Raw genomic sequence first — 14,629 nt, 5'->3', positions numbered from 1 at the left:
AAATGAAAGAATGTAGAAACTGGAAAATATGTCAGTGTCAGATCTGTGCAAAGAAAGGAAACGTAACAGTCACACAAATATGATGTTGACACTGTTAATGATACAAATCTGAAATAGTGCTGCATCAAAGATGAGGCCAGTCATTGTGCCAGTTTTAAAACAGTTACAAAAGGAGTTATCCAACCCTCTCAGTATATGTTTAAAACTCTGCGTATTAATCATAATAAATTTGATTCTGAATATACAATTACTCTGCAAACAAAACGTGGACCTAAAACCTGTGCATGTGTTCAGCAAACATGGGCTCTTTGACACCCTGTAGATAATTATCGCATTTTAAATGGATAAAACTGTCATTTTTTCCTCATTCTTATAAATCTATAGTCAAACATATCAAAGTTTGCAAAAAAAAGGCAATTTATGAAAAAAAAAAAAGAAGTAATTTGTAACTTAAAAAGGGTATTCAGAGCCTTTGGCGTGGTTCTAAACTTTGTTTAAGCACCTGCTGTTTGCTGTAACACCAACCGAGTACACCTGTGGTAAAATGAATACCTTGGACGTAGAGAGGCCCAGATCTGCAAAAAAAAAAAAAAAAACTTCACCCTGCATGTCAGGACAAACACCCGGCCTTCTTTTTACAGCAGATTAGCTAGGTGGTTGCACCTTCCTCTAGAGGCTGAGCCAAGCTGAATCACTCATGTAACTAGCGCCACAGAGGCTCCAGTTAAAGTTTCAAAACGCATTATGGAAAGAATTTAATGCTTTCACAGCAGACGTGCTTTAAAGTTTGAGCCACAAACATTTAGCTGTACCTTTAATTGGTTAGTCAAAGGCGAGTAGGAAGCTGTTAACTGGGAGCGCCCAGTGCCCGAGGAACTCCTTGCCTTTATTTTTGCAGTCATCATTCTCTGTTCAGTCAGCTTATAACCTCTGCACTGCTGCCAGAAATCCTGCAGCGCTCCACTTGAATTGTGATGCTGGAAAAACCAAACTCAGAGCGCAGCAGCTTTGTTGCCTTCCTGAGGATGATCTGGGAATCAGCATCTTCCTCTGAAGAAAAAACAAACACATACAGACAACACTGTCATTAATTTATTATCAGGACTACAGTTCCTACAACTTTGGCTGACACTGACTCGACTTTTACTCTTCATTTTATTTTTGATGCTAGAATTAATTTAATATTTAGCTTCTCACAGAAGCTCATGTAAGTAAATAAACCTTTAGTGACAGTTAACTGTTTATGTATTCTGATCTTGTGCTTCTGATATTTTTGGTACTTTCAGTATAAATCAGATTACATATACAGTCATGTGAAAAAGAAATTTTTCCATAATTCAGCAGCTTGTAGAACCACCTTTAGCAGCAATAACTTGAAGTAACCTCCCTTAATCAGTCACATCTCACATCATTGTGGATGAATTTTGCTCCTCTCTTCTTCACAGTGTTGCATCAGTTCATTGAGGTTTGTGAGCATTCAGTTATGCACAGCTCTTTTAAGGTGGTGATCAGTGAATTAATCACTTAATGATTAATTAAGTGTATTTGATTAGCAGCACCTGGCTGCTACTGTACTTACCCTCTTAATTCCTGTGGAAGCAGTAAGGGTGTGCTTAACTTTCTTTTTCACATGACTGTGTACATTTCCTTGACTAAGCTTTAGAAATATTCTTTTCACTGCTCAGAGCAAACATTTGTTTTGGGGCCTGTACTGACTCTCCAACATCTGCTCAGTTTTATATCATCCAAGGCCACCAGAAATATTAAGTTGAGTGTTTGTTCTTAATAATGAGCAATTTCTTATCAGCTACACTGATATATCATTTCTTGTCTGTTATTTACTTGCAGCACAAAAATTGCAGCAATTCGATCAAAGAATATACACTAAACTTGTGAGGCCTGTTTACAGGACCGGGATAAAAGGTGCTGCATGGATGTGCACCGACTCTACCTGCGACGACGTGGACGGAAAGCAGAGAATGAGTCATGTTGAGGCTCCACATGTGCAAACCGTGAACAGCAGAGACTCCTTCTGCAGACAGCAGCAGCTCTCTCACAGCGCCGAAGCTCACGTCCCGAGGAGCGCCTTCAGAAAACAGACGCGTTACATAATCTGTTGCTAAAATCGGAATGTCGCCACAGTCAAAGGGAAGCGTGCTGACCTTCCAGGAGTATCCTGAAAACATCCTTTGTGACAGGAAGCGCTGTCCCGAGAACGAGAAGCGAGAACAGAAAGGTGCAAATCGGATCTGCTACTTTATATTCAGGCTGTGAAGAAGACAGAGATGTGATGAGAAACAAAAGACAAACTACATAATGTAACACATTTTGAACATAACCTCATCCTGCTCAAGTTGGCTCCAAGTTCTCTCAACTGTAAATGGACTGGTACTTATTTTCTAGTCAATTTAGCACTTAAAGTGCTTTCCTACTAAAAGCCTCATTCAACCATTCACACAAGTGCTTTTAGCCTCACTCACACTCAGATGGATGCATTGAGGACAAATTGGGATTCAGTATCTTGCCTCAAGAGGAGCTAAGAATCAAACCACCAACCTCCAAAATTAGCGGACAACCTGCTCTACCTCCTGAGCCGCAGCTGCCCCCATTTTAGTCTGTGGGTGGTCTCTTCTTTGTGTCTCTTCTTGATTCTTTGGCTGCCAAATTTGACCAAAGATGTCTGTTTCAAACAAGGCCTGTACTTTTTTGCAATATTAATACTCTATTGAGTATTTACAGCAACAAGTCCAGTATTAAAAAGTCACAATCTGCATATAGTATACATGTATGAGCAAGAACTCATCTATTTTTTTGTTTTAGGTGTGTTTGGGTGGCAGAGAGCAAATTGGAAAGAAATTAAAATGACTTTGTTTCACTACATTTGTGAGGGAGCTTGTTGCCAGTCTATCACAGGGCCAACACAGAGAGACAGACAATCATTCATGCTCACACTCACACCTACAGCCAGTTTAGAAACACCAGTTAACCTAGCATGCATGTATTTGGATTGTGGGAGGGAGCTGGAGTGCCTGGAGAGTACAGGGAGAGCATGCAAACTCCACACAAAAAAGGCCCCAGAGGGCCAGTAGATTAAAACCCAGGACCTTCAGTGCTGCTGCAGAAATTTTGACCTGTTCATTATTTTTCATCTTACACTGACCCAGAAGCGGATGATGGTGGCAGCTAACAGGACACCGACACTTTGCAGCAGATCTCCCACAACATGGATAAATGCTGCCTTCACACTTGCATTGCCGTGGTCTCTCCTCTGACACTGTTCATCCCTGTGCACCAGGCTGGTGGCAAACCCGTGGCTGTGGCCATGTGAGTTGCCAGGCTGATGCAAGATCAGGACCATCCTGAGTAAAACAAAGCAAATTCTATTTTTAGAAAGCATCTCATCGCTGCTGACTGCCCTCAAAATCAAACAAAAATAATCCATACAGCAAGCTCGGCATACTCACAGGACGTTGACACCCACAGCACAACCTGAAGTTATGAGCATGATTTGACTATCAATCTCATAGTCCCCACTGGAGATCCTCTGCACGGCTGAGAAGACGAGCACTGCTGTCACAGCCCAGATCGACATGACAGATAGAAACATGCCCAGGATCTCTGCATGAAACAGTAACTGCATCAGAGATGACATATGACTTAAAAGTATGAAGCACATACATACTACTGTTATAAAACAGCAAACCTAAAAATGGGAAGATTCATCAATAAAAAAGACTGATCATTTTATTAAGTACACCTTGCTAGTACTGGGTTGGAACCCCCTTTTGTTTTCAGAACTGCTTTAGTTCTTCATGGCGGAGATTCAACAAGACGCTGGAAACATTCCTCAGAGATTTTGGAGTTTCTGACATGACAGCATCGCACAGTTGCTGCAGATTTGTTGGCTGCAGCAACTGTGATGTGAATTTCCCATTCTAACACATCCCAAAAATGCTCTGTTGGAGGCCATTTGAGTATAATGAACTCATTCTCACATTCAAGAAACCAGTTTGAGATAATCTGAGCTTTGTGACATGACATTATCCTGCAGGAAGCAGCCATCAGAAAATGGGTACACCACAGATATAAATGGATGGAGATGGTCAACAACAATACTCGGATAGGCTGTGGTGTTTAAATGATGCTCAGTTGGTACTAAGGGGCCTAAAGTGTGCCAAAAAAATATTCGCCACAGCAATAGACCACCAGCAGTAGCCTGAACTGTTTCGACACGGCAGGATGGATCCATGCTTTTGTTTCATTTACTCCAAATTCTGACCCTACTATCCAAATGTCACAGCAGAAACTGAGACTTTGATTCATTCTTCTTTAGCTTTTGGATTCCTGCTAAAAAAAAAATAAAAAAAATAACCCACACTAGGAGGTCTGTTTATTCTACAACAAAGTTCAACTAAGAGCCATCGTCAGAGTTAATCTAAATGTTTAGTGTTAAACCTGGGATGCTTAAAACTTGATCCTACCAGCCCGATACCATCCAAAAGTCATGGTTTCAGTCTGAGGCCTGGATGCGATCCACAGAGAGAAGATGCTGATCACAATGCTGCCAAAATCAGTCAGAAGGTGAGCAGCATCTGTCATGATGGCCAGACTGCCAGCAGCGTATCCACCTGCAGAGGAAACAGCATGTCAGGGGAGGAAACTGAATGTGTGTTCGCACTAAAAAGGGAGCTGACAACAGGAGGAAGCCTGTAAAAGTCACTTTAAGGGTCTTCAAAGTTGTGAGAAACTAGGATTTTATTTCCAGACACTTTTTCATCTAGCACAATCTGAGTTGCTGACAGCTTGCAGAGACAAACTAAAGGGAAATTAAAGACATTTAAGAATTCCTGAATCTTCTGTCTCACCAATGAGCTCCCCTGTCATGAACACGAGACTGACAGCACAGGCAATGAAGAGCTTCTTTCTGGCCAAACATCTCGTGTCCCTTTCGGTCCCCGACATCACATCAGCCTCCTGGCAGAGCCACTCGTGCTGCCATATTGCCTCCATACTGAGGACGTCTTCACTAAATTCTGAGTCTGAATATGTTTTCTCTGGACCACTCATCCTGACAAGATAAAAAAGCTACACTTAGGGTGGCTCAATGTGTAAGCCAACAGATTTAAAGCCATCTGTGTTAAATTTTTTGCTCTTGAGAGGTCAAAAAGAATAAAGACATACCACATGAGGGGCTCCAAATACGTCTCAATTAGATGTTGCTTCTCTGGATCGGTTGACTCCATATTCTCATGTTACTTACAGCTTAGACACTCCCTAATTTTAGGTTTACCTAGAGCTAAAGTGAAGCCTGGCAACTTACCACCTGCTCCAACCCACGTTATCTGTCAGGGGTGGAGTACCACAGGAGCCAATGGCAGGTTGCTGAGCCAACAACAGTGAAATTACAAGACAACTGTGTTACATTTTCTGAATTATTCAGCTTTATTTCATCAATCCAGAAATTAAAACTTACACTGATAGTATGGAAATGTGTTGAAGTGGACAGAAAAACAAAACATGGGAATGTTTAGTCAATAAAATTTCTTTGAAATTGTTCAAAAACTTCATTCAGGCACTTTTGTTAGGTTTGCTAAGTATGATATTTGGCATCCAAAAGTATACAGGCTAACCTTTAAAATGGATTTTTATAAATACACTACCGTGAAACAGTGCAAGAAGAACACTGTCAGATCCAGATTTGTACAAGATGCAGCCAAATAAAGCACAAACCCAATTTTTTTTTATCCCAAGAGATTGCAGAAAAATGTCATATAAACAATGAAGAAAAAAAAAAAAAAAAAAAAAGAGGATTATTTTAGGTTTTAACTTTATAATAAATTTGAAATAAATCCTCTAATAATAAATATAACTCTGCCTTTGCACAACAATCATGGCAAAAATCAAAATGGCAATAAACCAGAAAACTGTGTTCTTATTTTCTGAAGCAATGATGCTTTTAGTGTCGAGTGTAAAAACAAGTATATACAACCTTCTGTAATGATTGTACACCGAAATAATTACCTCCCTGCATTTTTTTGCTTTATGTGCAATGACAGAAATACCAACTGTACCTCTTTTAAAAACACAAGCTTACTTGAATTCCAGGAGTTAAAGCAGATTATTGTCACTGTGTCTGTGTGTACTTAAGTCAGCATGGAGCTGGAGCCATAAACTTAAACATAAAGACTGGAAACAAGTGGATACAGCTAGCCTGACTCCATCAATCAACATGTCAGCAGCTTAAAACAGAATTAAAAATGGTCCATTAGTCCAGTAGGCCTTTGTTCAACGTAGTTAGGGAGAGGCAGGCTTGCAGTTTTCCTCTGCTTTCACTTCTTATTGCTAAGCTTGTTGTCACACACCCTTTTTCCCACATGACCAGTGGTTGCAAAATGGTCACAGAGTGACTGAGACCTTATTCAGCTGAGCCTAAATTGTCCAAAGTGGGACAAACATCTGCAAAACCCACAGACAAGTTAATAAATGTGTTGGCCTGAGCAAAGGGAGTGCTTCTTGGCTGCAGCTCCCTAATCTAATGCTGCTTTCATGTGCACTCACAGTTAAATGAACCAAATTTAGGGCACCACCGAAGTCAATTCAACCTGTCAGTGTCGATTAAAACCAACTCTATGGATGTATTTGATGTTTTACAATTATGGCAGTCAAGCTGCAAGCATAGAGATGACTGGGCCATCCATTTGTGTGAAGACTCATAAGCCGTCATCCATGTCTACAATCCATCCCAATTAAGCTCAAGGTGGAACAACACAAACACAAAAACAACAATCTTTATGAAACTCTCAGGAGAAGGTGATCAAGTAAGTCCTTAAAATATCTGTAGGCATTAAAATATTAAACTTTACTGAGTTATTTACAAGCTAGCAACCAAATGTGCTACCTAAGGCAACGCTGACATGCTGAAATTTTAAAAGCAAAATCTTTATTTACCTGTGACAAATCCCTGTGTGGGTTGGCTGCATCTATAAACCCTTTCATTTGTACAGTATGTTTCTATGTGCAGTGCGACTGAATAAGCGTTTGGCGTCCAACAATGTGAAAACACCACTGAGAAATAAATAAATACATTTTGCCAGGCAAAGTCAAAATTTTCTTATGTCTAAATTTTGACTTACTGACTCAAAGTTCTCAGTAAGTCCAAATTCTGAGATACATAACTAAAAATTTTGAGTTATTAATTTAAAAGTTTGAGATACTAAAACAAAATTTTGACTTACGCATGGCTTGTTTTTTTTTTCTTTTTCAGTGGTGGAAAGAAGCTTCCAAAGAAAACCCTGAATCGGTATATTTAAAAAAAATTAGGATATTTCTGAACCTTGGGCCAAAATGCTCTCAGATCATCATGGCAGCTTCAGGATATTCAATATGAAGTCGTGAGTTTAAAGTGCACATTAAGAAAAAACCCCGAGCTCAGAGGCTTTGATCTGCATGGCTTCGTCATTTTTCTCTGCCCAAAATTCAGAAATTAAACATTTAAAAAGAATAAATATGAGACTGGATCAAAGATAAACCATGTTTAAAAAATTCCTATGGCACAATCAAATTGCCGTTTGACTCATGTAAACAAACAAATCTCTGAGATGAATACATTTTCTGCACTTGGGAGACAAACACTCAAATACAGAAACTGCATTTATACCCATCAGTGCAGCAGCTGCTGCTGCTGGGACTGATTTTATGATGGAGTCCTAAGGCTCTCAGGACTGCCATGACTCAATAGCCCACTGACACCCCCCCCCACACACACACACACACACACACACATTCATTCGTTCATTTCATTCTCAGCTGACAGTGCAGTCTGGGGATCTTCAAGCCCTGAGCCGCCATTGGCTGCCTGAGGTTGAATCACAATCGGTGCGTTTTCCCCTGAAGAAGGTAAAGAAAACAGGTGATGAGTCAGTTGGAAGAAAAAGAAAAAAATAGAGGCAATAGCTCACAGATGATCTGGAAGCAAAATATAAAGAAATGAGGGGTGACTCACGACTTTTGCACAGTACTGTATTAAAAAAAAGTTTCAACATTTCATTTGTGGTCATTTTACTGCTGTTAATCAAATGGGGGGTTCAAATGCCTTACTGCAAACATTTATGGAGATGAAATACTTCATATAAATGGAATAATGCTATTAAACAAACAAGCAAACAAATCCATCCTTAAGACAGTTACAGTGAAATGCACTTAGTCAAGCAGGTCTCAAACAATACACAACACATGATGCAGCACAGAGCTGGTGCTACAACAAGTAAAGACAGGTTAGGACAAAGAATAAGCAAAACTCACTGCAGTTGTATTTGTTGCTTGCATAAAGACCAGTGGTGCTCAGTAATGGAGGTGTATGGTTAAGAAATGTGAGGTGTCTTCTCAAGGTTGAGAACAATATCTGTCACATATGCACCTTTTCTTAGTCAGATAAAACTAATGTGTGGCTCCGCTCCAATTCATGTTGGATTCTGAACACTAAGAACCACTGCTCTTGATATGCAATTCTGGCACTTTAGTAGAATTCCTGGTTTTGCACCGAGCTCAGTAAGTGTTAGGGAAAATAGAACATAAAAAAAAAAAATAGATTTTTCCTGCATCCTTCACATTTAGACAATCACATTTAAGAATTAATACACGGACAAAATATTAGCATGTGATTTGGCAAGCCTGCTGTGTTAGGAGGTGGCAAAAATAAACTCTTCCACAGTGATACACACTGCTTCAGGATCGAGCAGGTGAGTCAAGCAGCACAGAGCCGACGACAGGTGAATGTTACCTGAAGAGTTAAGAACACTTTACCTGAAGGGACAGCAGCATCGCTAGAGTTCGGCTGAATAACTATTACCGGATGTTCCGCTGTGAAACAGAATTCAACACTTTGAAAACCCACTGTTTCCTGACAACATCTCTTCTTGGAATGTACAAAGAAGACAGTTTTCAGAGGTAAAGTATCACCAAATACAGAGATCAAGATCAGGGCAAAATTTAAAGGATCGGTGTAACATTTTTTAACAGAATCTGTCTATCAGCACCAGTGAATTTCTCTACGTGCAGCCATGGTAAAAAGAAAGTACACGCTTTTTAAATTCTAAGGCTTTACATATGAGGATATAATTAAAAAAAATAATCTGGCCTTCAGCAGGTCTTAAAATGAGATAAATACAACCTCATATGATCTACAAAACATGACATACTGCACCATGTCATTATTTATTTAACAAAAATTAAGCCAAAATGCAGAAGCAGTGTGTGACAACATATGTGACAGTCCAATTAGAAAAAAGAAGAAAGCATATGGTGTGTTTGGAAGGGTTAACAGGAGAAAGCCTCTGCTCCCTAAAAAGATCAAGGATAGACGAGACCAAAGCGGAGATGTGTGGCCGTAACGCACATCACCATGTCTGGAGAAAACCAAACACAGCATGTCAGCACAAACACCTCATACCAGCTGTCAAGCACAGTAGTTGGAGAGCTGATGATTTGGGATTGTTTTGCAGCCACAGGACCTGGGAACATTGCAGTCATTGAGTCAACCATGGGGCCCTCTGTATACCAAAGTATTCTAGTGTCAAATGTGAGGCCATTTGCCCAACAGCACTGTTGTTCGTCTGAGGTTGCATTTATTTAAAAGTTTTTGTTTTTTTTATATGTTCAGATATATAAAACCTTAGAAATGACAGAGGCTGTACTTCCTTTTTTTTTCTTTTTTTTTTTTAACCATGACTGTATGTGTCTTTTTCTTAACAGACAAATGCACAGTTAAGATCAAGAATACTGGCAGCCTTAAAGCTGCTCCGCATAAAAACACCCATGTTATCGGGAAGAGTGGGCTCTAAACACCTTAAGAGGCTGCCTAGCTTAGAGAATGCAGTTTATGCCATCTCCACAGCAAAGGACATCATAAACTGTATCAATGAAACAGAGGCAGACTAAGCAGTCATCCATTTGGTTTTCAATCAAATTTCAATCAAATTGTTGAGTTTTGTGCACCATGATATTTTCCTATTATCAATCCTAGATTTCTCAAGGAATTTTTTTAGATAAAAAGATGCTGATAATCAACAAATGCACACTGTGCCACTTGATTTTCCAGCTGCTGCTCTTTGTTTCTATGCGGGCAGCTTAAGTATACGCTGTATACGCTTAAGTGAATATAAAATGCTTCCTCACCTGCATCCTGTTCTTTGATCTGTGCCTCCAGGTCCTCAGGGTCCATATATTCAAAATTTTCCTCCTCTTCTCCTTTGCATTTGCCACAGCAGAAACAGCAGCAGCACAAACAGCAGCAGCAGGTGAAAATAGTGCAGCACACAAAAAGGGCCTGAAAGAAAATCAATGTGACTGTTAAGAGGTTTTTTTTTTTTTTTTTACACTTTATGGCTTGTTCTCAAATTTTGGCATAACTTTATGTTTACATCCATGCCTGAATACACCTACTATCAGTAGTATGTTTTCAACTTTGAAACTACATCTCATCACCTCTCACCTTGAACCAGCACTTTGACATGAGGAAGTAATATTTGACTGCGTCCTCCCCAAACTGCTCGGCCACAGAGAGACCCATGGATCCATACTGATCGTAGACAGCACGCTTATTTGGATCACTGAGGATCGAGTGAGCATTGTTGATCTCCTTGAATTTCTCAGCAGCTTCAGGGTTATCTGGATTCTTATCAGGGTGATGCCTCAGTGCCAATTTCCTGTTTTGTTTTGTTTTTTTTAAAAAAGCAAGTGAAGGTTAGAATTGAGATTCATTTCATTTACTTAAATAATTTACTAGGACTGATAATTTAATCAACTGAATGTTTGGTACGGTAGAACCATTAGATGGTCAGACTAGAGTGGGAATCTGTATCTCACTATTTTTGTAAATGAGAATTGATTTTTTTTCAAAGTACCTGTATTAGAAATTAATTCATCAATGAAGGAATCATGATTAGAACAAATGCAGCTAAAAAAAATAAACTTTCCAAACGCTGTAACTTGTGCTGCTTAGCTAATATGACCCTTGAAATATTACCCAAAATGCACTTTTAAAGTTTTCTCATAAAACTGATCAAACGTCCACAGTACCGGTACTTGTTACTGTTACGCTACATCACATAAGTTGAGCTTTGCTATTGAAACTATGATATATCCCCTGATATTAATACTCACAGTTTGCCACAGAAAAAACAGTTCTGAGCAAATTGTAAATTCTTTTTTCAACACTAAAATTTAATGTGGCTATTTACTGTACCTACAAAGCCTGAGGGCTCAAAAATGCTTGGAAAAAGGAAGGCAAAAAAGTGTTTTAATAAGATGAAAGGACAAAATCAGAGAGAAAAGGCTGAGATGGTTTAGAGATGCGCAGAAGGATAGTGGACACATTGGACAAAGGATGTTGAAGACGGAGCTATCCAGGCAGGAGGAAAATAGGAAGACCACAGAGAAAATTCATGGATGTAGTGAAGGAGGACATGCAGAGGGTTGGTGTGAAACAGGAGTATGCAAGGAATGGAGTGAGATGGAAGCAGTTGATCTGTTGTGGCGATGCCTAAAGGGAGCAGCTGAAAGAAAAAGACGAAAGCATGAGAACAGAAAAAAATATTTCTCTTATCTGTTAAAATTTCTTTATGGATTTGTTTAATAGTTAATGCTTTGTTTTGTTTATAGCTGACATCAATTAATCATTTACAACTGAAAAAAGAAAGAGCACAAGTTAAAACCAGTGCACAAGAAAAAAATGTTAATGATTTCTTGGGTGTAGCTGAAGACACCAAGATCATACCCTTGTTATCATTACTGGGGCTTTGAATACCTCCATTCATTAAATGCTTTTTTCCCCTTTTGTCTAATTTTGGCATTTTTATATATACAGTACCAGTAAAATGTGTCCTTTTTTTTTTAAGAGCATAGTACAGATAGCAGACAGTAAAGCAGGAGAAACTGAGTGGAATGACATACAGGAAATGGTTTAGGGTGGACTCAAACTGAGGCTCCTGCAGCAGCCTTTGGCATATGGGTCACCTGCTCAACCACGTGAAATATAGCAGCACCCAACTTCAGGATTTTTAAAAACCATGCCTATGATTTGACTAATGTCACCATAAATCTATGATGTTATTCTATTGTAACGACCGCATGATTAACCAGTGACAGGAAAGTGTATTTATTAGTTACTGTAGCTCAGAACTGGAAGGGATAGTCACACCTGTAGGCTTTTTTTATTTCGTCAGGAGATGCTCCCTTCTCCATACCCAGCACTTTGTACAAACTCTCTCCTGCTCTTGACATTTTCCTTTGTGGTCTGTTTGGATCCTCCATGCTTCAGGATGTGGTTTCTGCAACATAAAATACACAAACAATTCCAACACTTTCCTTAAGGGAACAGTGCAGACAGACTAGGAAAGTAACTTCAAGGGCTCAAAAATTTGGCAAAAAGAATATAAAAAAGCTATCTGAAAGTTCTGACAATAAGCTCACCAAATATGTGCACAAGTAAAATAAATATAATTCTACATAATGTGCGCTATCTTACTGAATCATTTTTGGTGATGCTATAACGTGCAAAAAGCATTTTTAATATACTGTGAAAGGTGACTTCCACTTCACAATAATTTATAGGTCACCATCATGATACCGTTAAAAGATAGCCACCAACAAGTCTCTCTGCCTTTCTCTTAGAATTGCACTTAGGTCAAGTACTTTAACATATTTAATTACTCTGGTTTACAGCGCTGTTCACTGGTAGTGAAGCTGGGAATAATACACCTACTGTAAAATAGGCCTGTTCCCTGGGAATGTTTTGTTCCTTAAAAAGAAAGCACACTCCTTCTGATTTGCCATTTCAGTTAAAAGGGTTAGCCAGCCTATTTGAAGGGCAATGAATCCCGTGAATGAACAAACGTATATCAGTACTCCTTAACTTTAATACTGACATAGTTTTTGACTAGCCTGTGTACTACAGCAGCAAAGTAAAATTCTTTAAATTCAGTGTTTCAGCTTTTGGTTTCAGTTACACTACCTTAGCATGTCTGATTGCTAACGTTTGTGTGTGTTTCTTATGCCTAATATAGCGTTGCTTGTTTTGGTAAATAGGGTGTAGTCAACAAGATTCACTAGGGGGTTATTCAGAAAATAAGGAAGTGACCTGTTTTGCAAGTATCCTCATGACTCCGCATTATTGTACTTACTCTGTATTCTACATTATAATCAATCCAATCCTTTTTGGCCCCTTAAAATACTTTTACAGAGCTACTATGTTATATTTGTGGCAATTTCTGCTGCTCTCTTGGCCTGATCTGGTTTGAAAAGGACATTTTAAACCTCAATGAGACTTTTTTTTTTTTACCTGGATAAATAAAGGATATATATAAAACCCACTTTGTCAAAAACTGATTGTAACTTCTACCTTGTGAGGGAAATGCTCTTTAGGGCTCAAAATGTCATCCATGAGAGTAACATGTTAGACAGTTTATAGGTTAACAAGGCAATCAGAACGGTTTACCGGCGACGATCACTTTTTGGCACGACAGGCTGTGTAACTATGGCTTACTGATAAAAAACATTAATTTGGCTCTTATATTTAACTAGTTTCAATAAACTTACGTGAACATCTGCGGGGTCAGACTGCTAACTGACGCAGATACGCTTAGCAGGTCGGCACGAGGAACAAGTTCAGTCTTACTTACCGGACAAAGAAATATTTTTGCTGTTTCCCGTCGAATCATAGAGTCCGAAAGTTGTCCGCTGACTAATTTAGTGCGTGTTCATTGAAATAACGCCGACGTTTTTGTGCTAAATGTGTCTCCTCATGACCTGGAGGGAAGTTCAGCGAGGACCCGCAGGAGCAGAGAAGCCGGAAGTTTGAGTTAAAAAAAAAAACAAACAAAAGAAAAAAACTTTAAAGAACTTTATTCAGACAAGTCTGAACAGTCGCCTCTAAAAACCTTTAGAGAAAGAATTTTAATTAATAGAAAGTCCATCTCACATAAAATCTGAGACCGTCCCAGAGTTATTATAGTTTGGTATTTTCTATTTCTATTTCTTATTATTAATTATTATTTTAATATGGAGTGGGATATGTGAGGGTGGTGCAGGACAGGGATCAGATTAGAGATCTTCTTGTTTGTAGTGGTGATGGACAGGTTGACAGATGAGGTCAAGCAGGAGTCTCTGTGGACTTGGATGTTCACATTGTGATCTGTAGTGAGCAGGTGGGAAAGAGCCTGGAGAGGTGGAGGTATTCTCTGGAGAGAAGAGGGGTAAAAGTCAGTAGAAACAAGACAGAATACATGTGTGTGGACAAGAGGGAGACAGGTATAAGACTGAAGCTGCAAGAAGTAGCGGTAGTGAAGCTCAACCATCAACCATTCACAAGGAAAAGAGGAAGACCACAGAGGAGGTTCATGGATGTAGCTACACAGAGGGTTGTTGTGGCGTAGGACAATGTCAGGAATAGGGTGAGATGGATCCAGGTGATCTGTTGTGGAAACCCCTAAAGGGGGCAGTTGAAAGCAGAAGATGGAGGGTTGTTGTCAGGGGCAAAATTTAGGAAAATCATAATAAGTATTGTTACACTACAAACGTCAGTTGACTCACAATCATGTACACAACCAAAGTTTCAATAAACAAATGCACCAAA

The 14,629-nt window shown here is 39.2% G+C and overlaps 2 protein-coding genes across 4 annotated transcripts; both read right to left on the bottom strand.

The window, feature by feature from the left end:
* Positions 1 to 818: 818 nt before the first annotated feature.
* LOC115772310 (zinc transporter 2-like) lies at positions 819 to 5,347 on the bottom strand. The gene is made up of 8 exons (XM_030718465.1): positions 5,182 to 5,347; positions 4,866 to 5,068; positions 4,482 to 4,628; positions 3,465 to 3,618; positions 3,161 to 3,359; positions 2,163 to 2,268; positions 1,952 to 2,086; positions 819 to 1,050 (listed from the first exon to the last, which is right to left on the bottom strand). The coding sequence occupies exons 1-8, from the start codon at positions 5,241 to 5,243 to the stop codon at positions 917 to 919; spliced, it is 1,140 nt and encodes a 379-aa protein (XP_030574325.1). The 5' UTR covers positions 5,244 to 5,347; the 3' UTR covers positions 819 to 916.
* A 490-nt stretch (positions 5,348 to 5,837) lies between these two features.
* dnajc5gb (DnaJ (Hsp40) homolog, subfamily C, member 5 gamma b) lies at positions 5,838 to 13,844 on the bottom strand. Of its 3 annotated transcripts, none has more exons than XM_030718467.1 (6): positions 13,594 to 13,844; positions 12,197 to 12,326; positions 10,490 to 10,703; positions 10,174 to 10,324; positions 8,803 to 8,859; positions 5,838 to 7,887 (listed from the first exon to the last, which is right to left on the bottom strand). In XM_030718467.1, the coding sequence occupies exons 2-6, from the start codon at positions 12,307 to 12,309 to the stop codon at positions 7,784 to 7,786; spliced, it is 639 nt and encodes a 212-aa protein (XP_030574327.1). In that variant the 5' UTR covers positions 12,310 to 12,326; positions 13,594 to 13,844; the 3' UTR covers positions 5,838 to 7,783. The 3 variants fall into 3 exon arrangements, with proteins under 3 accessions (XP_030574327.1, XP_030574326.1, XP_030574329.1); XM_030718466.1 differs by having other exon boundaries at positions 5,844 to 7,887; positions 13,677 to 13,844; XM_030718469.1 differs by lacking the exon at positions 8,803 to 8,859 and having other exon boundaries at positions 5,844 to 7,887; positions 13,677 to 13,844.
* Between the last annotated feature and the right edge of the window lie 785 nt (positions 13,845 to 14,629).

This window comes from Archocentrus centrarchus, chromosome 22 (genome assembly GCF_007364275.1).
Source record: "Archocentrus centrarchus isolate MPI-CPG fArcCen1 chromosome 22, fArcCen1, whole genome shotgun sequence".
In the NCBI taxonomy this organism is placed as follows: Eukaryota; Metazoa; Chordata; class Actinopteri; order Cichliformes; family Cichlidae; genus Archocentrus; species Archocentrus centrarchus.
Note: the sequence above shows the minus strand (reverse complement) of the source record. Positions and strands in the feature narration are given on the sequence as shown.

Bases quoted from the DNA above. Each gene is read 5' to 3' on its own strand.
- LOC115772310 (XM_030718465.1), bottom strand. From the start codon at position 5,243: ATGGAGTCAACCGATCCAGAGAAGCAACATCTAATTGAGACGTATTTG. The intron at 5,069-5,181 runs GTATGTCTTTAT...TTATCTTGTCAG, and splicing joins TATTTGGAGCCCCTCATGTG to GATGAGTGGTCCAGAGAAAA. The intron at 3,619-4,481 runs GTAGGATCAAGT...TGTTTCATGCAG, and splicing joins TTTTGGATGGTATCGGGCTG to AGATCCTGGGCATGTTTCTA.
- dnajc5gb (XM_030718467.1), bottom strand. From the start codon at position 12,309: ATGGAGGATCCAAACAGACCACAAAGGAAAATGTCAAGAGCAGGAGAG. The intron at 10,325-10,489 runs GTGAGAGGTGAT...ATTTTCTTTCAG, and splicing joins TGTCAAAGTGCTGGTTCAAG to GCCCTTTTTGTGTGCTGCAC. The intron at 8,860-10,173 runs GTGAGGAAGCAT...TCTGTTTCACAG, and splicing joins GATCAAAGAACAGGATGCAG to CGGAACATCCGGTAATAGTT.